Source organism: Myxocyprinus asiaticus, chromosome 5 (assembly GCF_019703515.2).
Source record: "Myxocyprinus asiaticus isolate MX2 ecotype Aquarium Trade chromosome 5, UBuf_Myxa_2, whole genome shotgun sequence".
Taxonomy (NCBI): Eukaryota; Metazoa; Chordata; class Actinopteri; order Cypriniformes; family Catostomidae; genus Myxocyprinus; species Myxocyprinus asiaticus.
The window spans coordinates 18,837,843-18,860,155 of NC_059348.1; the positions used below are offsets into that span (position 1 = coordinate 18,837,843).

The 22,313-nt window shown below is 37.8% G+C and overlaps 2 protein-coding genes and 1 pseudogene across 3 annotated transcripts in view; all 3 read left to right on the forward strand.

Moving 5' to 3' along the window:
- Positions 1-1,057: 1,057 nt before the first annotated feature.
- On the forward strand, positions 1,058-8,890 carry LOC127440352 (stress-associated endoplasmic reticulum protein 1-like). Its single transcript, XM_051696891.1, has 3 exons — positions 1,058-1,288; positions 1,486-1,561; positions 6,287-8,890. Exons 1-3 carry the CDS (start codon positions 1,208-1,210, stop codon positions 6,325-6,327), a joined length of 198 nt encoding a protein of 65 aa, XP_051552851.1. The 5' UTR covers positions 1,058-1,207; the 3' UTR covers positions 6,328-8,890.
- Positions 8,891-11,051: 2,161 nt separating this feature from the next.
- Positions 11,052-13,112, forward strand: LOC127441139 (protein fuzzy homolog; annotated as a pseudogene).
- Positions 13,113-22,115: 9,003 nt separating this feature from the next.
- LOC127441496 (alanine aminotransferase 2-like) overlaps positions 22,116-22,313 on the forward strand; it is a 21,409-nt gene continuing 21,211 nt past the window's right edge. The window contains exon 1 of one of the 2 annotated variants that reach the window (XM_051699006.1): positions 22,116-22,241. The gene's annotated coding sequence lies outside the window, so the exon portion shown is untranslated. The other variant, XM_051699007.1, reaches the window with a different exon arrangement.

Genomic DNA, 22,313 nt, shown 5'->3' on the forward strand with positions numbered 1-22,313 from the left:
CTCAGCCTAAATTCCACATCTTCTAAATGGATCTCCTGAAAGAGTCTTTAAAAATTATTATTAATTAATTAAACAAATGAAAAAAGACACTTTATTAAATTATTTTTGACTTTTTCATCTTTTTCCCTATTTATTTCCTCAAGCTTCACACGTAATTTTTGTTGATTTTTTTTCTTCTTTTCCTTCCATCCATTGCGTTTTTGTTGATGTTGTTGTTGTTTTGTTTTTTTTTTGGCGGAGGACAAATCTCAGTTGCCTCCGCGTCTGAGACCGTCAATCAACGCAACTTATCACGTGGCTTGTTGAGCACGTTACCGTGCAGACGTAGTGCATGTGGAGGCTTCACGCTATTCTCTGCGGCATTCGCACAACTCACCACGCACCCCACCGAGAACGAATCACATTATAGCGACCAGGAGGAGGTTACCCCATGTGACTCTACCCTCCCTAGCAACGGGGTCAATTTGGTTGCTTAGGAGACCTGGCTGGAGTCACTCAGCACGCCCTGAATTCGAACCGGCAACTCCAGGTGTGGTAGCACACCATAGTGTTTTTTTAAAAAGCTGGGTTTACCAACACACTTTGCATCAGCAGAAACAGTTTAACAGAGACAGACTACTGCTATTAAAATGAAAGGGAGAAATTAGAACGGAAACAAAGTCCCGCCTTACAAGTTTAAGAGCCAATGAGCTTTTAGATACAGACATCGCCTGTCAGTCGCTTTAAGAATGCGCATGCGCATAGCTGAACAAGCTTGAAAAATTGCGTTTTTAGTGTGATCTGATATAAAGCAGCTTAATTAATGATCCAGTTGTTGCCAGATTTTACTGCTGATTTTCAATATGTCCTTAGATCGTAATCTTGACCGACCATTTTGGTGATTTTGTTCTTTCCCCATTCAAGATGATAGGAGCTGTACTTTTATGCCGCTTGTTTGCATTGAAAATGGCTGCCCTGCCTTCCCAGGAGCGTTTCAAATTTGGCCGCCAAATGGACTGACCTACCCTGATAGCGACTTTGCCAAGCATCAGTCCATTTGCGGTCTTCCGATGTGGGCGGAACCCAAATTTTGTCTACGTAGCACTGATCTAAACAGAGCACTGGTACGTAGACAAAAATCGACGTAGTTTTCTCTTCATCCGCACTCTAAATTGTCTTGGTCATTTCGTCGCCAGCTCACTGTCTCAGCCCATCAGCATTTGCAGCGATGGTCGCCAAACAGAGGATTCGCATGGCCAACGAGAAGCACAGCAAAAACATCAGCCAGAGAGGCAACGTCAAATCAACGGTATGACAACTCCACATGAGATGCTGAATTTAACTACTAGATCTTATTTAAGCATCTGTGACATGTATCGAAGATTATTATCTTGTTTGGCAGTAGAATGAGTGCTCTTATATAGCGAAATGTCACGGAATGATACTAATCGTCAGTTCCTGCACTACAAACAGCGCAACTAACGGTTCACATGTAAATGTCTGCAGAGAAACAACGTAGACGACAAAGTTTCGGTGGGACCATGGCTCCTGGCACTCTTCATCTTTGTTGTCTGCGGCTCAGGTGAGTGAACACATACATAAACCGCATTTATTGAAACGCAGGCATTGGTTAGGATGTTGTTTTCCAGCGAGCTTGTCTCAAGAGCCATTCTTTATGTTGAAATAAAGGTAGGTAGACAAGGCTGACCTCCACTTCATTGTTTGGGCGCTCTGTGAAACCTTGCACTGCAGTGAAGGCCAAGATAATAATGCACACTTGGACTGATAGCATGGCTTTATCTACTTATTTTCACGGGGTTTAACACGTGGACAGCTTAGATGACAAACAGTGTTCATCAAAGTGCTTACTCCTTATAAGGATGTTTAATAGATCCATTAAGCATCACCGAATATATCAGATCTCTGTAAATACATCTTAAAATGTATATGCTGTCATACCAGCAGCTCCATCCATTTTTTGTTTTACCATATGGTCACTGAAATAATTGCCTTTATGAAGTTATAATGTGGCACATGTTGTGGCCGGGTGTCTGGAAAACTGCCAGCTTTGGCAAGGATTCTGCCCATTGCCTATGAGGATCGGTTTGCTTTGAACAGATGACATTTTAGCTCATGTTTTGTGGTCATCTCACTCTGTTCGCTTGTCCTTACTATTGTGCCTTGGATTTAGCAACCTTTTGATCTGATTGAACAGAAATAGTCAAACCAGAATGAATAGATCACAATAGATTTTACAAAAAAAAAAAAAAAAAACAGTTACTCTCTTAGTGTGTGGGGGTAAAAATTGACCCCTGACACACAGCTTGCAAACCCTTAACGAACAGAATACAAGGATTAAAACCCTTAAATGCATGGGGTTTATTTTCTATATATCAAAGAAATGATGCAACAAAACTAGAAAAGGATTCATGCAACTAGCTGTCAAACACATATTGAGCTACACATAACACACGCTACTCGTAAATATTTTCGAAGGCACTTTTTGAGTCTAAATAGATGCACAACTTCAATAATTTCAGTAGTAAACAAAAAGACAATAGCCAGATCTGTTCATGTGTTACCCTTGCTATAGTTTACTTCCATGTTGCTTCTTCAAATAGCCAAATGTAAATCAAGTCAGTCACCGAAACATTAGCGCCACCTGGAGTAAGAAATAGCACGTATAATGTGTGTATACACGAATATGGAACACTGATAATTCACCAGTTTTACACTGAAAATTAGCGTGATATAGGATGTCATTTGTGTCGGGCTTTACTGGTTGTTTAGATCAGTGTTACTATCAGAAATAAATAATAAATTAATTAATAATTATTTCTGTAGTTATTAATTAATATTTAAATTAATCAATTGAATCTAACTCATTAAAACCTCATATGGGACTCCAGTAAATGTAGTGTGCTACGTTTACGTTTTGGTTATTAGCAATAATTAATAATTATCAAAGATAATTATTAATTATTAAAATCAATAGAACATTGATGAGAATCAATGTTAGCTTTTTTAAATCCTTTAAATCAACAATTATTAAAGATAATCGTTAATTGTTAACATCGATGAAACATTAATTAAAATTAACACTAGCTTATTGATCATTCAAATTCAATCAAAGATAATTATCAATTATCAAAAATCAATAGTATATTAATAAGGATTAACATTGACGGGGCACCACCCTGAAATCAGGGACTAATAACCGAATATTAAAACAGTCTCAATATTTGTTTTTTTTCCCGAAAATCGATATTCTTTGGATGTCGATTTTCCTAAGAAAACAATGAATGAAGGTTTGAATCCGAGCACTGACATCCCGTCAGCACGACACAGGCGTATGCAAAACAAACCAAAACACTTCTCTTTGAAATATAAACAAAGTTTATTTATGCAGTAATATCGATTAATAATTAATACAATGCAGTCAATAAACTTCCGATTTACAACTACAAACTAAACAGTGATATGATTAGATATGGAAATAAAAATAATCCTATAACACATAAGATGTGTGTGTGTGTAAGGAGGGACGCACACAAAATGGCGGACGTGTCACGCGAGACTTCCGGTCAGGGAATATGACCGCTAATGGGGGCGGAGAGAAACCAGTCAATGGCGTCTACCAGTTACCGCGTGTATCCGCTTGTATGATAGCTTAGGGACAAAGCTGGGCTTTAGCATTTAAGCTATCTACAAGCCAAAAATGTGTGCCAGAATGTTTGTGAGGGGTCGCGTGCATGTGTGCGTGCGTGTGTGCGTGCGTGTGTGTGGTTAGTACAAGAGAGAGAGAAGTGACAGCCCTAAAGCCGATTTCGCATCGAGAAAGCAGCTGTTAGTTCATCGCTCAGAGACGCAGTAGACGGCTCGTAAACAGTCCCGCGTACTTTGACTATTTAATGGATGAACTCAGTTTACCTGTCTCACCCGCGATGGCGAAATTGCACAACAGTCCAATTTGGTTGGACCACAATACAGCAAATCAAATTTGTGATAATTAATACCCTGAGTATTAATAATGAGCGGACATGGCGGTCCGTAAATTGTACAAGCAAAAACCTTGAAACACAAGAATAACACGCTATAATATTCTATCTCTGCCCAGACGTAAACCTCTTACTTGAATCGTATGAGGACAGAATGTGTGTTCATCTGTCCTTTAACTCTGACCCGGTTCCTCGAGGCTCGGGTGATGACGGGAGGCCGTTTCCTCGCTCTGTCGGCGGGCGTACGGCTGACTGCTTCTCGGCGGGCTGGCGGAGAACTCAGAAATGTCGACTTGATTGAAGATGGAAGAGAAATCTTTAATCTCTTCACTTCTGTAGACAAACGGATGAAGATGCGAATTGCTCGGCGGTCTCCTTCGGATCCGTTAGAGTGTTCGGTTGAACACAGAGTAATCTCAACTCGTCCAGCGAGATGGAGATTGTATGGCCTCAGTTTCAAGTCGGACGTTACTTCCTTGTGCCACGAGGTTGTACATTAATTACCATTTAAATGTATATGCGATCTTCCTCCTCATGTAAATTAGATTTCATGATGAATACCTTTTGTAATAGTTCGCAATGCCCCACTTCCACTAAATATTTGATAGTTTATGGCCATGATCACAGATAAAACTCAATGTGGGAATCCAGAGAATTTTATTTACTGAATAAAGCTGCAGCTCTGTATGCTGTCAGTCGAAGCTCAACATGAGCTGTGAAAGCCCTGAACACACAATATAAAACTTTGGCTTACTGGAGAAATGAGTGGAAACATGCATTTCTCAATGACGTGAATACTGTTAATATTGTATTCCGTGTTGTAGGTACAGTAAATGATAGTAAAAAATTTTTTTAAATACAAACAAATAAAATGTTTTTTTAAATCTCCATAACATGTTTAACCATGAATGGAATTCATCCTCAATAAACAAGATTGGTTGTTTATGAAAAGATAAAATATTTATTTCCATGGTCTGCTTTCTCATATTTGAGTTCTAAACTGAACTGTCTTGATTGTGTTGAACTAGTTAAAGAAAAAGTAGGTCTTGCATTTGGGGGAAAAAAAAAAAAAAGATGGGCACACCTGAAGTTGCCAATCTCTGTCAGCTTGAATTATGAACATTTTTGTATTATAGATCTGCTTTGTGTGTCTGTTGTCTTTAGATATTTTTTGCACAATTGTTTTGTTGTTGTTATTCAATCATAGATTGCATCAAAATATAGGCTAATGAATGCATTTTAGCCAAATGTGACTTCACCTCGACAACGTTATGCAATCTGAGTTATTCAAATTTTTTACGATTACTCGATTAATCGTCAGAATAATTGTTAGATTACTCGATTACCAAAATAATCGATAGTGACAAGCCCTACAATATAGTATTCATTTGTCTTGTAATAAACAAAGAAAGAGAGATCATGTGTTAATAAACTTGTATAAATATGAAATCATAAAAATATTTATGGAAGCGAATATGGGTGTGCAGCGAAGCCATTATCTGTATTTGTATCTGTTCATCTGACAAAATTATCTGTATCTGTCTCTGTATTCGGATAGAACCGGGTGTGCGCGGGGCTTATACCGGAAGTGCATCAAAACTAAATGAAATGCGCATTATTAAGTGTTACTCTTACATTTATAGTTCCTATTAATAAAATGTGCCTTGTATATGCCTTTAATAGCTTATTATTATTATTATTATTATACCGCAAACGGAGTTGAGACCACGGCCATCTGATCTGAAATCACACCATGCGCATTTTCATTCATAAGGTTTACACTTTAGAAATAATGGCAGCACAGATTCATAAATTCTTTGTAATTTTGTATATGTTTATTTAAAATGTTGCTTTATCCTTGTGCTTCTTGGATAATCAGTCAAACAAATATTTTTTTAAAAATATTATTCGGATGAATCCGTTGAAGTCATTATTCGTGCCTTTCTGAATGTTATTCAGCTTCGGACACATCCCTGGACGCAAAAAGAAAGAAGCAATACTATTACATACCTAGGGTCTTAAATGACCCTATACACTTTTGGTAATTAAGCAATTACTATATATATATGTGTATATATAGAGAGTGTGTGTGTGTGTATATATATATATATATATATACTCTGTATATACACTATTCAGAAGAGATAGTGATGATGTCCTGAATGAGGTAAAAATGGCCCATTATGTAGTAACATTTAAGAGCTGATGTTGTTATAAGTTCAGGTCTTCAGTATATTCTGCCTCCTCAACTTTTCCAAGGTTAGAATGTTGTCACTCTGATGTGTTTTTTTTTTTTTTTCTCTCCCTAGCAATATTCCAGATCATTCAGAGCATTCGAATGGGTATGTAAGGAGGACCAGTTCTGCATACCGTGGCCAACTTTGCCAAGGAGTCTCTCTCAAATGCTTTTTCTTAATTTTATTGATTTATCTTCTGTGAATTGCAACAATCTTGTCATTCCTCTCTGGTGCCTTTTCAATGAAGGAAAATCAAAAAGCCATAAAAATCCATTCAGATCAATTATGTTATTCCGTATTGTCGGTTTATTTTGATTTCATGTAAAAATCGTGACATGTTGCAATGAGGGATGTGATTTTGTAATGTCTGACTTCTCATTCATTCCTAAAATAATTGTGCTCAAATTATTTGATGTGAGGGCAGAAGTGATGCATCACGACCCCCCCCCCCCCCAAAATCCAATCCATATCTCGAATTTAAAATGTCTTACTAGTGTAATTTCTATGCTGATAAAATGTGGCTCACAGCCACACTTTATATTATTTTCCTTTTTCTTATTTTGCTTTTAAATTTAAAGGAATAATTCACCCAAAAATGATAATCTGTACACGCACTCTGCGGGGAAGTGTAATCGAGCTTTAAATCATCATTGCGCCAAGGAGCCTGCTGATGTAAATATTTATAGTGAAAAAGGAGTTACATTTTGCTCCATTTCTTACCTAAAACTGATCGTATAGCTTCAGAAGACATGGATTAAACCACTTGAGTCTTATCGATTGCGTTTATGCTGCCTTTATGTTCTTTTTGGAGCTTGAAAGTGTTGAACCCCATTGACTTGCATTGTATGGACAAAACACAGCATATCTTCAAAATATCTGCGTATGTGTTTTGCAGAAGTCATACGAGTTAGAGGTGGTATAAGGGTGAGTAAATAATGAGAGAATTTTAATTTTTGGGTGAACTATTTAATAGTCTTTAATAGTTGCCTCTGTGTATTTTCCTGTTCTTTCCAGAATATTGAACTTCTAACAGAATAATCTTAGTTCTCTGGCACATGTACAGTATTCTTGTCATTGTGGTGATGTTTACCATAGTACAAGGAGGCTTAGCCATTCCACTCTTGTCTTAGAACATATATGTCATGATAGCATAACGGAGTAACGAGAGAGTGAGACTTTAATAAAATGTTTTAAAAGAAAGAACCCTTTTCCTTTCTTTTTTGAGTAAATTAGCTTAGATGACAATCTGAATTTATGTAATTTAACCACCATTTGCCTAAACCCAGAGGTGCATATTGTTTGCATTTACAGAGAAAGAGAGTGTACAGAATATTAAATTGATTTTGAAGCATAAACATTTAAAGCTTGGTCAAAGTAATATGCCAGAATTGTTCTAGGATGAAAAACTGAAAAAAGGTCATAAGGGTGCAATCCAGTAGGGTTGATGAAATGAACCCTCTGTGAATTGTGTTTACACTAGCCTGAAATTGGGGAAGAGAAACAATGTACTGTCGAAAACTTGACTGGGGTTTGCTGACTTATGTCTGTGGTTAAGGAATATGTCAACTGTGTCAAACGTGAAATGGAGCAATTTATTTACTGGTCATGGTATCACACACACTGTGTTAAAATCTGTTGCTTGGGAGTAGTGGTGGCTCAGCAGTTAAGGCTCTGGGTTACTGATCAGAAGATTGGGGGTTCAAGCCCCAGCACTGCCACTGTTGGTTTGAAAGTCTGCTCCACGGGTGCTGCATCATGGCTGACCCTGCACTCTGAACCCAGCTGAGTTGAAAAAAATATGTGAAAAAAAAAAAAATTTCACTTTATATGTGCAAATGTATAATGTGTGATAAATAAAATTAATTAAAAATTAAAAAAAATTAAGACACGGATAAGCTGATGGAGATGTGTCATGATGCCAAATGTTTCTATATCATTATCTGAGTGTCAACTGTATGGACATTGAGTAAACTGAAAAGACAGACTGAACACATAAGTCTCCAAGTGATTGGAAACTGGCTCCTGATGGACATTCAGAAAAAATCCTACAACTCAGAATGAATTAATAATACCATGCCACATAAACTCAACATCAAAAAATGTCAAATATGAAACTAATTTTTGAATGTGCAAAGGTGCTGAGACTGTTTGAATAAAAAAAAAATTTTTTTTAATGGAGAATAAGGGTTATTGACATAAGTTTGTTCAGTGTGATACAGATAAAAAATCTGAACACGTGTGAAGTTCGTAGAAATGCAATCTTTGTGTTTCAAAACATTGATAGCATTTAAAAAAAAAAAAAAGATTTGATGACTTCAATAAACTAAAATATATTTAAATACTTTAATTGCACCTTGACCACATGTTTATGCTACACTCTTTAATTTCAAGAATTTTGGAAAATTTTTCCAGGTACATTTTTTTTACTTTTTTTTTTTTTTTTTTATAATGATTTTGAGTCATGGAATTCTCTAATTTTTACTCTTTGTGACCTGAACAGTATGTGCCTTTTCATAAAAATGTCAAAATATCTGATTTGTAAAATTGCTTTTTTTTTTTTTTTTTTACCAGGTCACGGGGTCTAAGGGGTCTTTTTTTTGTTTTATTGTTTTATTGTCATGACATCACAATGGCTTTTGGCCTGTTGGCTACACCATCTGACTTAAAATTGGTGGACAAAAGTTTTTAAAATACTCATATTGTATGTAAAAAAAAAAAAAAAAAAAAAAAAACAATTCACTGCTTAGTTTTTAAAGAAATAATACAAGATTAGTCCAAACTACTGTTTTCTCTTTTTTTCAAGGTGTGTGTGTATGTATAATATATTATTTATATATATATAAACTCAGCAAAAAAAGAAACTGCCTTTTTTCAGGACACTGTATTTTAAAGATAATTTTGTAAAAATCCAAATAACTTTACAGATCTTTATTGTAAAGGGTTTAAACAATGTTTTCCATGCTTGTTCAGTGAACCATAAACAATTAATGAACATGCACCTGTGAAACAGTCGTTAAGACACTAACAGCTTACAGATGGTAGGCAATTAAGGTCACAGTTACACAGACCATGTGTAACAACACCTGCACAGGATCGGTACATCTGAATATCACACCTGCGGGACAGGTACAGGATGGCAACAACAACTGCCTGAGTTACACCAGGAATGCACAATCCCTCCATCAGTGCTCAGACTGTCTGCAATAGGCTGAGAGAGGCTGGACTGAGGGCTTGTAGGCCTGTTGTAAGGAAGGTCCTTACCAGACATCACTGGCAACAACGTCGCCTATGGGCACAAACCCACCTTCGCTGGACCAGAGAGGACTGGCAAAAAGTGCTCTTCACTGACGAGTTGCGATTTTGTCTCACCAGGGGTGATGGTCGGACTCGCGTTTATCATCTAAGGAATGAGCGTTACACCAAGGCCTGTACTCTGGAGCGGGATCGATTTGGAGGTGGAGGGTCCGTCATGGTCTGGGGCGGTGTGTCACAGCATCATCGGACTGAGCTTGTTGTCACTGCAGGCAATCTCAGTGCTGTGCGTTACAGGGAAGACATCCTCCTCCCTCATGTGGTACCCTTCCTGCAGGCTCATCCTGAGCATATCAGAGCTCGCTTCCGTGAGCGACGAACACAATGTATGAATTATCAAAGACGTGATCTGAGAGAAGCGCCGACGCGTCGCCGATGTCAGCAAGATATCTAGCATGTTAAATATCTTGACCTGTCTGCGATTCCAAATCGCGCAATGTGAAATGTGTTTTGACTGAATACAACAGCAGCGTTGACCTACAGCCAATGAGAGAGCAAGAAACGAGGCACGGGAAGTTTCAGTGGGAGGAGTCCTGATGTACCTGCAACATTCATGTAATTTTTTTCAATAAATAAAAAACAAAAAACAAAACAACAACAACAGGCAGTTACCTGCGTTCATAGCAACATTTCTTATTTACCTCCAAGTCTCTCTGCAGAACAGACAATCCTTGCTGCCTGCATCTCCTCAACCATTCCCTCCTCCATAGTCTTTTCTTCTTTTTTGACTTTTCGCTGTAAATCAGTGCACAAACAAAGTGTATCGCAAGCTTTTTGCGGTCTGCCATTTTCAAAACCCCGCCCCGACAAGCACAAGAACGCCTACTCACGTGTGATCTTGTGTAATTGTCGTATCACTTCTTGCGTGTACTCTGTTGTGAAACGTAATTTGGAGTCCAGGCAGAGTTGTCGGGGATTCGTCAATAATGAAATGTTTTGTATTGTGTTCACCCCTGTTGCCGATTCCTCGTGTAATTTGAAAACCCTACGACTTCCATGACAAGACAGACAGTTGTGTAATATGAACGATACCACAATCTGATGTCTTTGAAAGTCGTGTAGTGTGTAGGAGGCATTACAAAACATTTCACTATTGACGAATCCCTGACGACTCTGCCTGGACTCCAAATTACGTTTCAGACAGGTCCAGATATTTAACATGCTAGATATCTTGCTGACGTCGGCGACACGTTGGCACTTCTCCCAGATCACGTCTTTGATAATTCATACATTGCGTTTGTCCCTCACAGGAGCGAGCTCTGATTTGCCTATGATTTCGGGCTTTTGTCGGCAAATCGGGCCTAAAATCGTGTAGTGTAAACTCGGCATAACTCATTAGCACCTTAATTTTGAATATGGAAGTCTTTAGTTAAATTTATTTGAGGTAACTAGTTGGTGGCTGTTTGAAATCTTTGATCTTTCAATTTAAACTTGGGTTAGCAGGTGAGTTCAATGTTTACAGAACTAGACTCTTAAAGAATCATACATGCCTTTTCTGCCATAAAAACCTAACTTTTTAAAGTTGATGCAGGTTTGCATGCAGTTTTTACATGGAGATCAGCTTTTCCATTTAGTACAGTGTTGTTATGTCAGTCTGCAGACCAGTTCAAAGTCAGTAAAGCTGCATTCACACTGCCAGCGACATCGCGCGAGACAGCAACACGATCCTATTCATTTTCATTGAGAGCACAGCGACTTCCGGCAACACGAGCTACCGCAGCCATTGGCGACAGAGATCGCCGTGGAGAGCGACAAGACAAGTTGAGAAAATGTAAACTTTATGCAAATGATGAGCGAAATTCACGAGCGACTGCCAATGAGAGCGAAGACAGCAGAGCTTACATCATCTGTCTCCTGGCAGACTGGGGACGAGTGAACGCAAGACAGAGAAGTTTCAGTGTCGTGAGGGATTTTTACTGTTCTATATAATTTGTCTGTAACCACATGCATGGATATAATAAAACAATGATGCGTGGAAAAGCGTGTCAGAAACGGTCTGCATTCCGACTGAGTTTGATTCATTCATTTATGATAGATTGATTGTCTTATTAATGATTTAATACACTGAACACTGCTGCACATTTTATAAAACAATCTACACTGCAGAATGTACAATTTTAGAGACAAGAGAACTGATTCCTTGTCAAACTGTAATGATATCTTAATTTAACCAGTATTAGGTCTCATCCGTGATCAAATGTTTAAATGTTATTGCCAGACGTGCAGTCCTCCAATAACGTTACAGCGACAAACAGTAGGAACGCCCACTAGCGACACAGATCACAGATTCGCTGGCAGTGTGAACGCAGCTTAAACGTTCATCAGGCTGAAGCTATGTTGAATAATCAAGTTCTTTTGTGTTCACTACTTTGTCATTTAAAGGTTTGATAAGATCTTTAGAGCCCACTCCAGCCACTATATCTTCAGGCTGAGAGCCTCCAGCTGCTTTTCCTCACAGCCTCCAGTGGGGTCCCACTATTCTCACGAGGTTCTTCCAAGCAGCTCCCCTTTTCCATCACCGGTTCTTTAAACGGTGTCCATATATTTGGTGCCGGACATGGGGTGCAGTTATCGAGCTGTGAGACAGAGCGTGGGAGTTGTGTGCTTTGGGGGGGTCTTTCAGGAGAGCCTAATGCTGATTGCGGTAAGTGGAAGAGGCTCTTCCACCAGTGAGCTGCAGTTGCGCTACCTGCTGGAGAATGTGTGGAACTACATGGTCATGGTCCTGGGACAGGATGAGCTGGCAAACTTACGCAACATGGAGGGGCTTAAACGGGAGTCGTGCTCTTGCTATCACCTCATTGACATGCTCTTGGAGCGCGTTAATGACGACCAGGTCTTTATGGGACATTTAACACAATGCACCGACTGCCTGTTCCCCTTCCACTCTGGTCTGCTTCAGGAAGCTCTATTCCTTCACCCAGGCAGCAGATAGTGAATTCGGCTGCCTGCTCGTGCACGGCCGAGTGGCACAGGCCACAGAAAAATGGCGGTTGCGACTTCCTGCCCCAAGGCAGTCCCACCGTCGCCATTCGCTTGCTCTGTTTCCAACTGCTCCCTGGGGTAAACCCTCTTTGAACAAGGCAGAGAATGAACTTGTCAGTGGTTTTTGGTCTCCTTTGGTGGAGACTCTTCGGAGCTGTCTGGAGCATGCTGACCGCTCCAATCTGCCTCCATCTGTGAGCCTTCGCTGTGACGTCCAGGCTCTCCTACACATCAGTCGTGAATCCCGACGCATAGTCACCTTCTGCCCACATGTTCGTGGTGGTGCTCCTACAGAGGCTACACTCCTCATCTCATTAGCCAGGCGTTTGGAGCTTCTTCGCGTCTTCTATACTTTTGCCGTGACTCAATATTTTGCATCAGATGAGACATCGGTCTCACCTTCCTCATCTACCTTGAGCCCATACTTGAGGATTTCTCTCAGGGCTTTACTCACGTCACATGGTACCTTGTCACCGATGAGTGTAAATGTTATGGGCTCCAGAGTACCCAGCACCAGCTCTACCTCCTCACAGATCTCTCCATGCCCACATTTGCCTTGTATTTTGTTGCAACACAGACTCTCTCTGCAACAGGTTTTTAGGACATCAGTTTGGTCCTGTATTGGTTGTTTACGTAATCAGGTGCCAGACCTATTGAATTAAAAATGTTAGGTCAAGATTGTGCCATGTTGTACACTAATCAAAGGATTCTGTCATCATTTACTTTCATGTTGTTCCAAATACAAATAACTTCATTTCTTCCATGGAACACAAAAGAAGATGTTAGACAAAATGTTAGGGACTGACAAGTCTCAGTCACTATTCACTTTCATTGCATCTTTTTTCCATACAATGAAAGTAAACAGTGACTGAGACTATAAAATCTCTTTGGTGATTCTCATAAAACTGATCAAGAAAAAGTCCTGGTCCTAATTTAATGCAAAATCAAAAGAAACCAATAGGAAAATAAGCATATTTTGAGGGACATTAAGATAAAAAACAATAAAAAAAAAAAATGTATGACAGTTCTGCAAGTGTTACCCCCAATTCTCATGCTCACAATGCAAAAAAGATATGTTCTTTATGATATTCTCATCACCGCAATATAAAAAAATCTATATTAAGTAATTTATATATATATATATATATATATATATATATATATATATATATATATATATTTTACTGGAATAAGGGGGAAAAATACTGTTACGGTAATGAGATGCCAGAATTTTAAAGCTTTCTTAAGAGCTGGGTTTGTAAAAACTGTAAAATCACTGGATCTCAGCAGATATGATTCTTGAATGAGAATCAAATAATGGACAACGGTCCAGTGTCAAGGTGGATTTGCACAAGTTTTCTGTTTGATTTCTGCTGTATGTTATTACTGTAGTGTTGTAGTGCTGCTGTTATGTGTAGCATTCACACTGAGACCCAGATTCATTATAACTACCTTCCTGGTGTACTGAATTTTACTGAATATAAATGTAAAAGTGTGTTTGTTATTGTGGACCAACATAATGGTATTTTTAAAAGTCATGTGTATGTTTATATTCACTTAATGACACTGGTGTATAAAGGCCTCCTCCTGCTGGCCACTCATATTATGTTCCAAGAACAGTTTTGCCCACAACATGTTAAACAAAGACAGAACTTGGGTGTGAGTAACACTTTAAAAATAAAGGCAGTTAAAATGCAATTGCAGAACAAAAGTCTAGCCCAATCTCATAAGGAAAACAAATTCCTGTTTTCTCTGCAAAAGAACATTTGAGTGAACTGAGCTGTTCATATGGAACCTTACTCATCATTATATAGAAGACAAGTGTGAGGACATTTTGGTGGTACAGTACTAGGGCTGCCCCTAATAGTCGACCATATGTTAGTCGATGAGAAGAGTCTTGGTTGACCAAGTATTGACTGGTCGGTTGGTCGCAGAAAAAAAAACCTCTACAGGAAGTGGCGAAGGCACGGAGTCAGTAACGGACAGACATGATCATTTAATGGTAATTAATTATGTTGGGCAGGAAATCCAAAGTGGAAGATCATTTCGAGAAGGTAAAGTATGACCCCAAGAAGGTGACATGCAAACTCATTCATCGACCTCAAACATGGCTTATCATTTGAAACATGCAAGTAGCCTAACGTTAGCGACTTAGTATGGCCACTCGCTCTAACGTTGGATAACCTAGATAAATATGCACTAATAGGCTTATCCAAGTGTTCGTGGGGAGTGGGGAAGCTAAATTAGCACCTCGATTACTGCATGTTTAACTTAATGTGCATTTCTCTCTATAAATTAACAAAATGTTCAGACAGTCTCCTTGCAGGTTTTTCCGACACATTCAGAATCATTACCGCTTTTGCTGGTGTCGCTGCAGCTCGCTTTGTGCGTGCGCTCGTAAAATGTATGTTTTAAAGGCTCATTATTATGGTTTAGTATTTCTCTGTAATGTAGAACAGTGTTAGCAATGTTACTTATAACATTCTTTCTCAGCCCTGGAATTTTCTGATGCCCCCCAAAAAATATATATTTAAGTAATTAAATAATATCATAAATGTGCGACAACTAGTCGACTAATGGCTGAAACTAACGACTACTAGTCGACTAGGAAAACCTTTGGTCAGGGGCAGCCCTATACAGTACCTTCTTTATTACCATTTTTTCCCCTCAATGTTCACTACAAATAAAATGGTGCAGGCAGCTTATTTTTTATGCCATAGTCCTTGTGACAATTGCATTTTATTCATTATGTACAGTAGTTATCTATTAACAAATCAAGCTTTTGTGACTTGTAAGTTCATTGTCTGAAGATCACCAACAAATGTCTTCACTTGAAAACAGTGTCCATGAGTCACTCCCACAGTCAAAGTTCAACATTGTCTAATCTACACCTAATCTATGACTAATTTATGTTACTATACAATCAGCTTTATACTGTATGTAGTGAAGGGTGTACAATCTTGTTCTATTTTTTAAAGATGTATTTTAGCCTAAATCAAGCAATTCAGCCACGCAATTTCTCTACGTCTAAATGTTAAAAATATATTTTTAAAAAACTTCACGACATTCATTGCCTTTGCAGTCCTAAACTCTGGCCTACAGCCTACATTTATTAATCTTATGCCTTATCTGACGGCAAAAATCATTTTTAAGTAGATTGGAAATTAAATCAGTTAATTCAGATCCAGAATGCTTTGCTTTTAATATTCTTTTTCTTCTTATTCATTTTAATCTTTTTTAATTTTTTCACATGTATTTTATTACTTTTTATTCTTATTTCATGTTCTTAATTGTTTTTGGTTTTTTTATGTACAGTATCTTGTATTTTCTTTAAAATTATATGTAAAGCACTTTGAATTACCGTTGTGTATGAAATGCGCTATATAAATAAACTTGCCTTCCCTTGCCTTGTTCTCAAAGAAAGAAAACAAGTCTGTCCATGTTCCAGGAACCACATCACACTTGTTTTAATCGTAATTGGCACCCTGAGTGCTTTTTAATGGTTCTTACATATCAGCAGGGTAGTTGCAGGTTATAGATCACATTTAAGATAAACAATAAGAATTGTAAATACAGACAAGTAAAGCAAAACAACTGCTTTTCTTATTAAAGTACATTTAATTTTATGTAAATATTTCAAAATCTTCTCTCAGATGTAGTTTCATTTTTATATTAAAGCTTATTTCAGAGGAGACAGGAATCTTATCTCTAAGCCCGTGTAAAGGATAAGATATATGATAATGTCATCATGGTCTCCACGAGTAGATATATAACAATTGAGACACTGATACATTCAATCATTTTATTTGATGGCGGTGCTACTATTTACCTTTTTATCCATTTGTTTCAAGCCATCCTGATTAATACACATTTATTTTCTAAAGAATGTCCTTTAAACCTTTTTCATTGTGACTTAATTTTAATTGGGACCAAAATAGTGAAAAAAAGAAGATCATTGTCCTGAAATATCGTGATTGTTGGTCGTATGAATGTTGACGGGGCAGACTGGCATCAGGAGCACCAGGTGTTTTCCCCGTGGGCCGCTGGGTAAATTGGGCTGGCCCATTGCTGCGCAAGTACCAGCCCGTCCTAGAAGCGATATAGCCGGCCGCCCTGGGCGCGGACCACATTACAGAGTGAGTATTCAAAAAACTTTGGAAGGTAAAGCCGATAGAATGGCTTTTATTTCAAAAAATTGAAATGATTTCTACTTTGAAAATACCTACACATTCTAGTGCTATTTTACTATGAACACATTAAACTCCTCGCGTCGACCTCATTATTTTACATATCACAATAATGGTGACAACCAAAGACAACATATAAAGTATAAGAGCTCTGAATAATCACAAAATGACTAATTACTGCAAGTTACAACAAATACAATAACAGCAGCATGTATAAAATATGCAAACAGTAAAGCTATGAGCAGTACATTGTCATTTGCATAATTTATTCATACTGCAAAGCATTAGTGGGAGTTGAAGTGTGGCTTGCTGAATAATGCTCACACCTGATAAAAATTTAGAAAATAAAAAGATTACTTTGTGGCTATTTGAGTCTTTGAGGCTTTGTTTAAAGGATAGCAGAAACAGCGCTTTTCAAAGCATAGAGCTTTTCACTTTTTCTCAAGAATAATCTGGGGAAGGAATTAAAATTCTGCAAATATAAAGATGCAACAAACTCACATAGAGGGAAAATATGAGCAATTAATCTGCAAAATATCTGCAAAGTTCTACACTTTAAGAGGTATGTATATATTTTTTTATTTTATTTTTTTTACTTATATTATATTTGTTTATATTTATATATGTACATATTCTGGCCAACTTTGTTTTCATTGATTTTTTTAAATAAACATTTACACATACATTGGTAGCCAAAAGTTTGAATAATGTACAGATTTTGCTCTTATGGAATGAAATTGGTACTTTTATTCACCAAAATGGCATTCAACTGATCACAATGTATAGTCAGGACATTAATAACATGAAAAATGACTATTACAATTTAACTTAAACTACTTCAAAGAGCTACCATCAAACAATCCTCCATGTGCAGCAATGACAGCTTTACAGATCCTTGGCATTCTAGCTGTCAGTTTGTCCAGATACTCAGGTGACATTTCACCCCACACTTCCTGTATCACTTGCCATAGATGTGGCTGTCTTGTCGGGCACTTCTCACGCACCTTACAGTCTAGCTGATCCCACAAAAGCTCAATGGGGATAAGATCCATAACACTCTTTTCCAATTATCTGTTGTCCAATGTCTGTGTTTCTTTGCCCACTCTAACCTTTTATTTTTGTTTTTCTGTTTCAAAAGTGGCTTTTTCTTTGCAATTCTTCCCATAAGGCCTGCACCCCTGAGTCTTCTCTTTACTGTTGTACATGAAACTGGTGTTGAGCGGGTAGAATTCAATGAAGCTGTCAGCTGAGGACATGTGAGGCGTCTATTTCTCAAACTAGAGACTCTGATGTACTTATCCTCTTGTTTAGTTGTACATCTGGCCTTCCACATCTCTTTCTGTCCTTGTTAGAGCCAGTTGTCCTTTGTCTTTGAAGACTGTAGTGGACACATTTGTATGAAATCTTGTTTCAATGTTAAGCTTCAATTAACAAACCAAATAGCTTTCAACTGTGTTTGATATAATGTCAAGTGATTTTCTAGTACCTAAATATCAATTTAGCATGATTACTCAAGGATAAGGTGTTGGGAGTGATGGCTGCTGGAAATGGGGCCTGTCTAGGTTTGATCAAAAATGACTTTTTTCAAATTGTAATAGTAATTTTTCACGTTATTAATGCCCTGACTATATATTGTGATCAGTTGAATGCCACTTTGGTGAATTAAAATACCAATTTCCTTCCAAAAAAGCAAAATCTGTACATTATTCCAAACTTTTGGCCGCCAGTGTAGTTGAGTAATTAACATGACATTTTAAGCATTGTCATCAGTGTCCTGCTGTGTGACACTTTCTTCATCTAACTATTTTAAACATTATTTTATGACCTTGTATAGCTATACAGTATATACATATATAATATATTATTATTATACTTGTTGTTTCCACAACCTCATTTTAGTAAGACAATAGTTAATTTGCACTTTAAAAACTTTGAAGAAATGCTGACTTGTCACAGCGCCTAAAATACACACTTTCCCTTGTTCATGTACATTTTAACCTAACATCTGTATTTTGGGGAAAAAGTTCTCGGATATGTTATTTGTCTGAGCTATAAAGTGCTTATTTTAGTGCTTTCTCTAAAAAATCCACTCATCACATTTACAGTGGTTTTATATGTTTAAAAGTTGACACTTTTTGCACTGGTGGGGCCCGTTGGCATGACTAGCAGTCAATATAAATGTCTTTTTTTTTTTCAACACAAAAATATTAAACTGAGCCGGAAAATCTAATCAAAGAGCCGGTGTGTTATGTGATGTGGGCCGGGTTTGGTGGGCTGCTCTGGGACAGAATGTCCAGGGCCACTTTTTAGTCTTAGTCCGCCCCTGAATGTGGGCAAAGGGGTGATATGAGGCCTCATTTCATAACTGAATCCACATGAATAAATCTATTGTAATTGTGCATAAAACCTACCATTATACATGGACAGATGGCAAGCTGTACAAAAATCGGGTGATGAGGAAATCGTAAAAAGATACTACCATCAGAACCAAATTAATTCTTCAATTTATGCTAAAGATGATTGTTCACATGTTTCCATGTGCCCTCTAAAGTTGAGCTGCAACTCAACCCAATTATGACATAATTTGCTTGTCTCTATGTCACACTTTTATGACTCTGGCCAATGTCACATGCATTCTGTGAATTGTGTGCAATTAAATGTGTCAGTAGATTGAGAAATTCATTTGACATATCACTGAACTCGGTGCACCCTGTCCAGATAAAGTTTTATGTCTTTCCCTCTTGATTTAATTATCATGTTTGTTGCTTGAATGAATGTACTGATTCAGCTTTATTATCTTTATTATTATTTTGAATCCCATTATGCTTATACAAGTTAGGGGAAACTCTGGCTAGTTGTCACACATTTTACAAGTGTAGCTATATATATATTTTGGCCTACAGAATTTGTAATTAATTTGAGAAATCTGTAACACTTTACTATGAGATTGTATCGTTAAAATTAGTTAACTACATTAGTTAACATGAACTAACAATTAACAAAATTTTTACAACATATTTTAATTTAAGCATATACTAGTACATTTTTAACATTTAAAGTTGTGTATGTTGACATTAATGCATTATGAACGAAATGTATCAATTAAGTTTAAACAAGATTAATAAATTCTGCAAAAAGCATTGTTCTTTGTTAGTTTGTGACAGTACCAAAAACATTTACAAATGTTAACAAATAAAACCTTATTGTAAAGTGTAACCGAGAACAACACAATTCAACCGCTGGAATAAAAGACACCTGTATAATACACTGAACATCCTAATAAGTGTAACGAAGTTCAAGGAATGTACTGGAAGGAGAAAGCTGGGACCGGCTGGACAAACACGTAAACATTTATTATACAACTTAAAAGACAAAACCAAACACACTGCTTCCTCGCAGTCACGTTGTACACACACAGGTCCATGCGTCTCTCTCCCCGTCTGCCACTGTCTCCTCTCCTTAAATACTCCCACCGTCCCTCAATGGAACGCAAGACCGGTGTGGCACACAGGTGGAACTCATTCACCACTTATCTTCCTGGCCTCGCTCTGCCAAGACGCCGCTCTGTCCCGCCCTGCTCGCCATAGTTGACTTTATACAGTTTATTGTGTAAACTCGTTACCTCAGTTGAATTGAGTGATGGCATCTCCAAAATGTAAGTTCACTTAAAGGGATAGTTCAGCCAAAAATTTAAATTCTGTTGTTCAGCTCTGTAGGTCCATTCAATGCAAGTGAATGGTGGCCAGAACTCTGAAGGTCCAAATATCACAAAGCATCATAAAAGTAATCCATAACAACTCCAGTGTTTTAATCAATGTCTTCTGAAGTGATCCAATCCATTGTGGGTGAGAACAAACCAAACTATAACTCCTTTTTCACTGTAGCCTACATCTTGCCATTGCAGTCTCTAGGCACGATCATGATTTCAAGCTCGATTACACAAGCTAGATTACACACATGCACAGAGTGCTAGATGGCGCTATAGGAAGTGTAATTGAGCTTGAAATCATGATTGCCAAATAGACTGCTGTCAATATTTAAATTGAAAAAGGACTTACATTTTGGCATATTCTCACCTAAAACAAGTTGGATCGCTTCAGAAGACATTGATTTAACCACTGGAGTCGTATGGATTACTTTTATGCTGCATTTATGTGATATTTGGAACTTCTGAAATCTGGTCACCATTCACTTGCATTGTATGGACCTACAGAGCTGAGATATTCTTCTAAAAATCTGTGTTTGTGTTCTGCAGAAGAAAGAAAGTCACACACATCTGGGATGGCATGAGGGTGAGTAAATGATCAGAGAATTTTCATTTTTGGGTGAAGTAACCCTATAATAATTCTCAAATTTATGTCTTAAAGTAACACGGCTTCATTATTGAAGATGATAACTTCTAGGTCAATCGTTAAATAAACATATTTCTCCACAGAAAAACATATATACCTGTACTTCAGTTGCACATGGACAAGGCGAGCTGAAATAGATTTAACAGGGTCCAACTTGACCAAAGGGGGCACAGATTAGCCTGACGGTGTCATCACAAGAAACAACTATTTGCAACAAACCACATAATTAATACTACAAAAGAGCTAAAAACATCTATGAATTCTTAATAACAACTATTTAAATGCACCCAAGTTCCCCATAACCAAGGAAACATAATTAAATAAATCAAGTGCAAGACATTGTGGGTATTCTCCATAGCCTCAATTTTGTACTCAATCATTTGAGTTATTCACACTTAAAATCTTAAGTCTACGGATTTTTATGAAAAATAAATTCAAGGAACTTAGATATTTGAGTTATGAGCCCAAAGCTTGACATTTCAAGTAATGTTTAATTAAGACAACTTGACTTTTCCTGGTATGGCAACAGCTTTACAGTGTACAGTTTAATCTTACCTCAATTTGTTCATTTCGGTCCCTTCGTTTATCCAAGAGTTATTACAAAAATATAATATTGGAACATGCTAATTAAAGACCGATTTGAACACGGTGCTTGAAAACAACATATAACCACTGCTAGAGAAAACCAGCAATCATGCAATTTAACTTTTAATTCAAAACCTACAGATAGCCTACGTGTGAGAACATCTCCATTTGACAACCAGCCCCAGTCTCCCATATTGTAAGTGTTTGAATAATAAAGAGCATGATGCTGGAACAGCATGACCCCTGATCACATGACAAGTGATTAGATTTAGCATCCTCTCCTGTTCAGCCTGCGTTTTCCGACAAATTGCTGTACTATTTCCTCAAGTTTGTGAACAGTCTAGCCTTTGAGGAACAACTTTGTAAGCAGAACACATAACCCTGTAATATGATCACACAAATTCCTTGCAAGACACAGAGAGCCTATAGTCAACATGGGAGGAGCCGGCTTGCTTTATTCTCACTTGTTGCATCTAGAGTACAGGGGAGGAGGTGCACCGTGAGGGGAGTTCTACACCGGTCGAAGCAACCTTCAGACCCTTCACATAGGTCCAGAGTTGCTGCCTGTCGTCTCGGTAACCGAAGAGGCTTTCCTTCACACTTCTGGTGCGTAATACAGTCAGGAGGAGGTACTGTCAATAAAACTCCCCATTTCTTAAAGGGGGGGCAGCTTTGGAA

Bases quoted from the DNA above. Each gene is read 5' to 3' on its own strand.
- LOC127440352 (XM_051696891.1), top strand. From the start codon at position 1,208: ATGGTCGCCAAACAGAGGATTCGCATGGCCAACGAGAAGCACAGCAAA. The intron at 1,289-1,485 runs GTATGACAACTC...AAATGTCTGCAG, and splicing joins GAGGCAACGTCAAATCAACG to AGAAACAACGTAGACGACAA. The intron at 1,562-6,286 runs GTGAGTGAACAC...TTCTCTCCCTAG, and splicing joins CTTTGTTGTCTGCGGCTCAG to CAATATTCCAGATCATTCAG.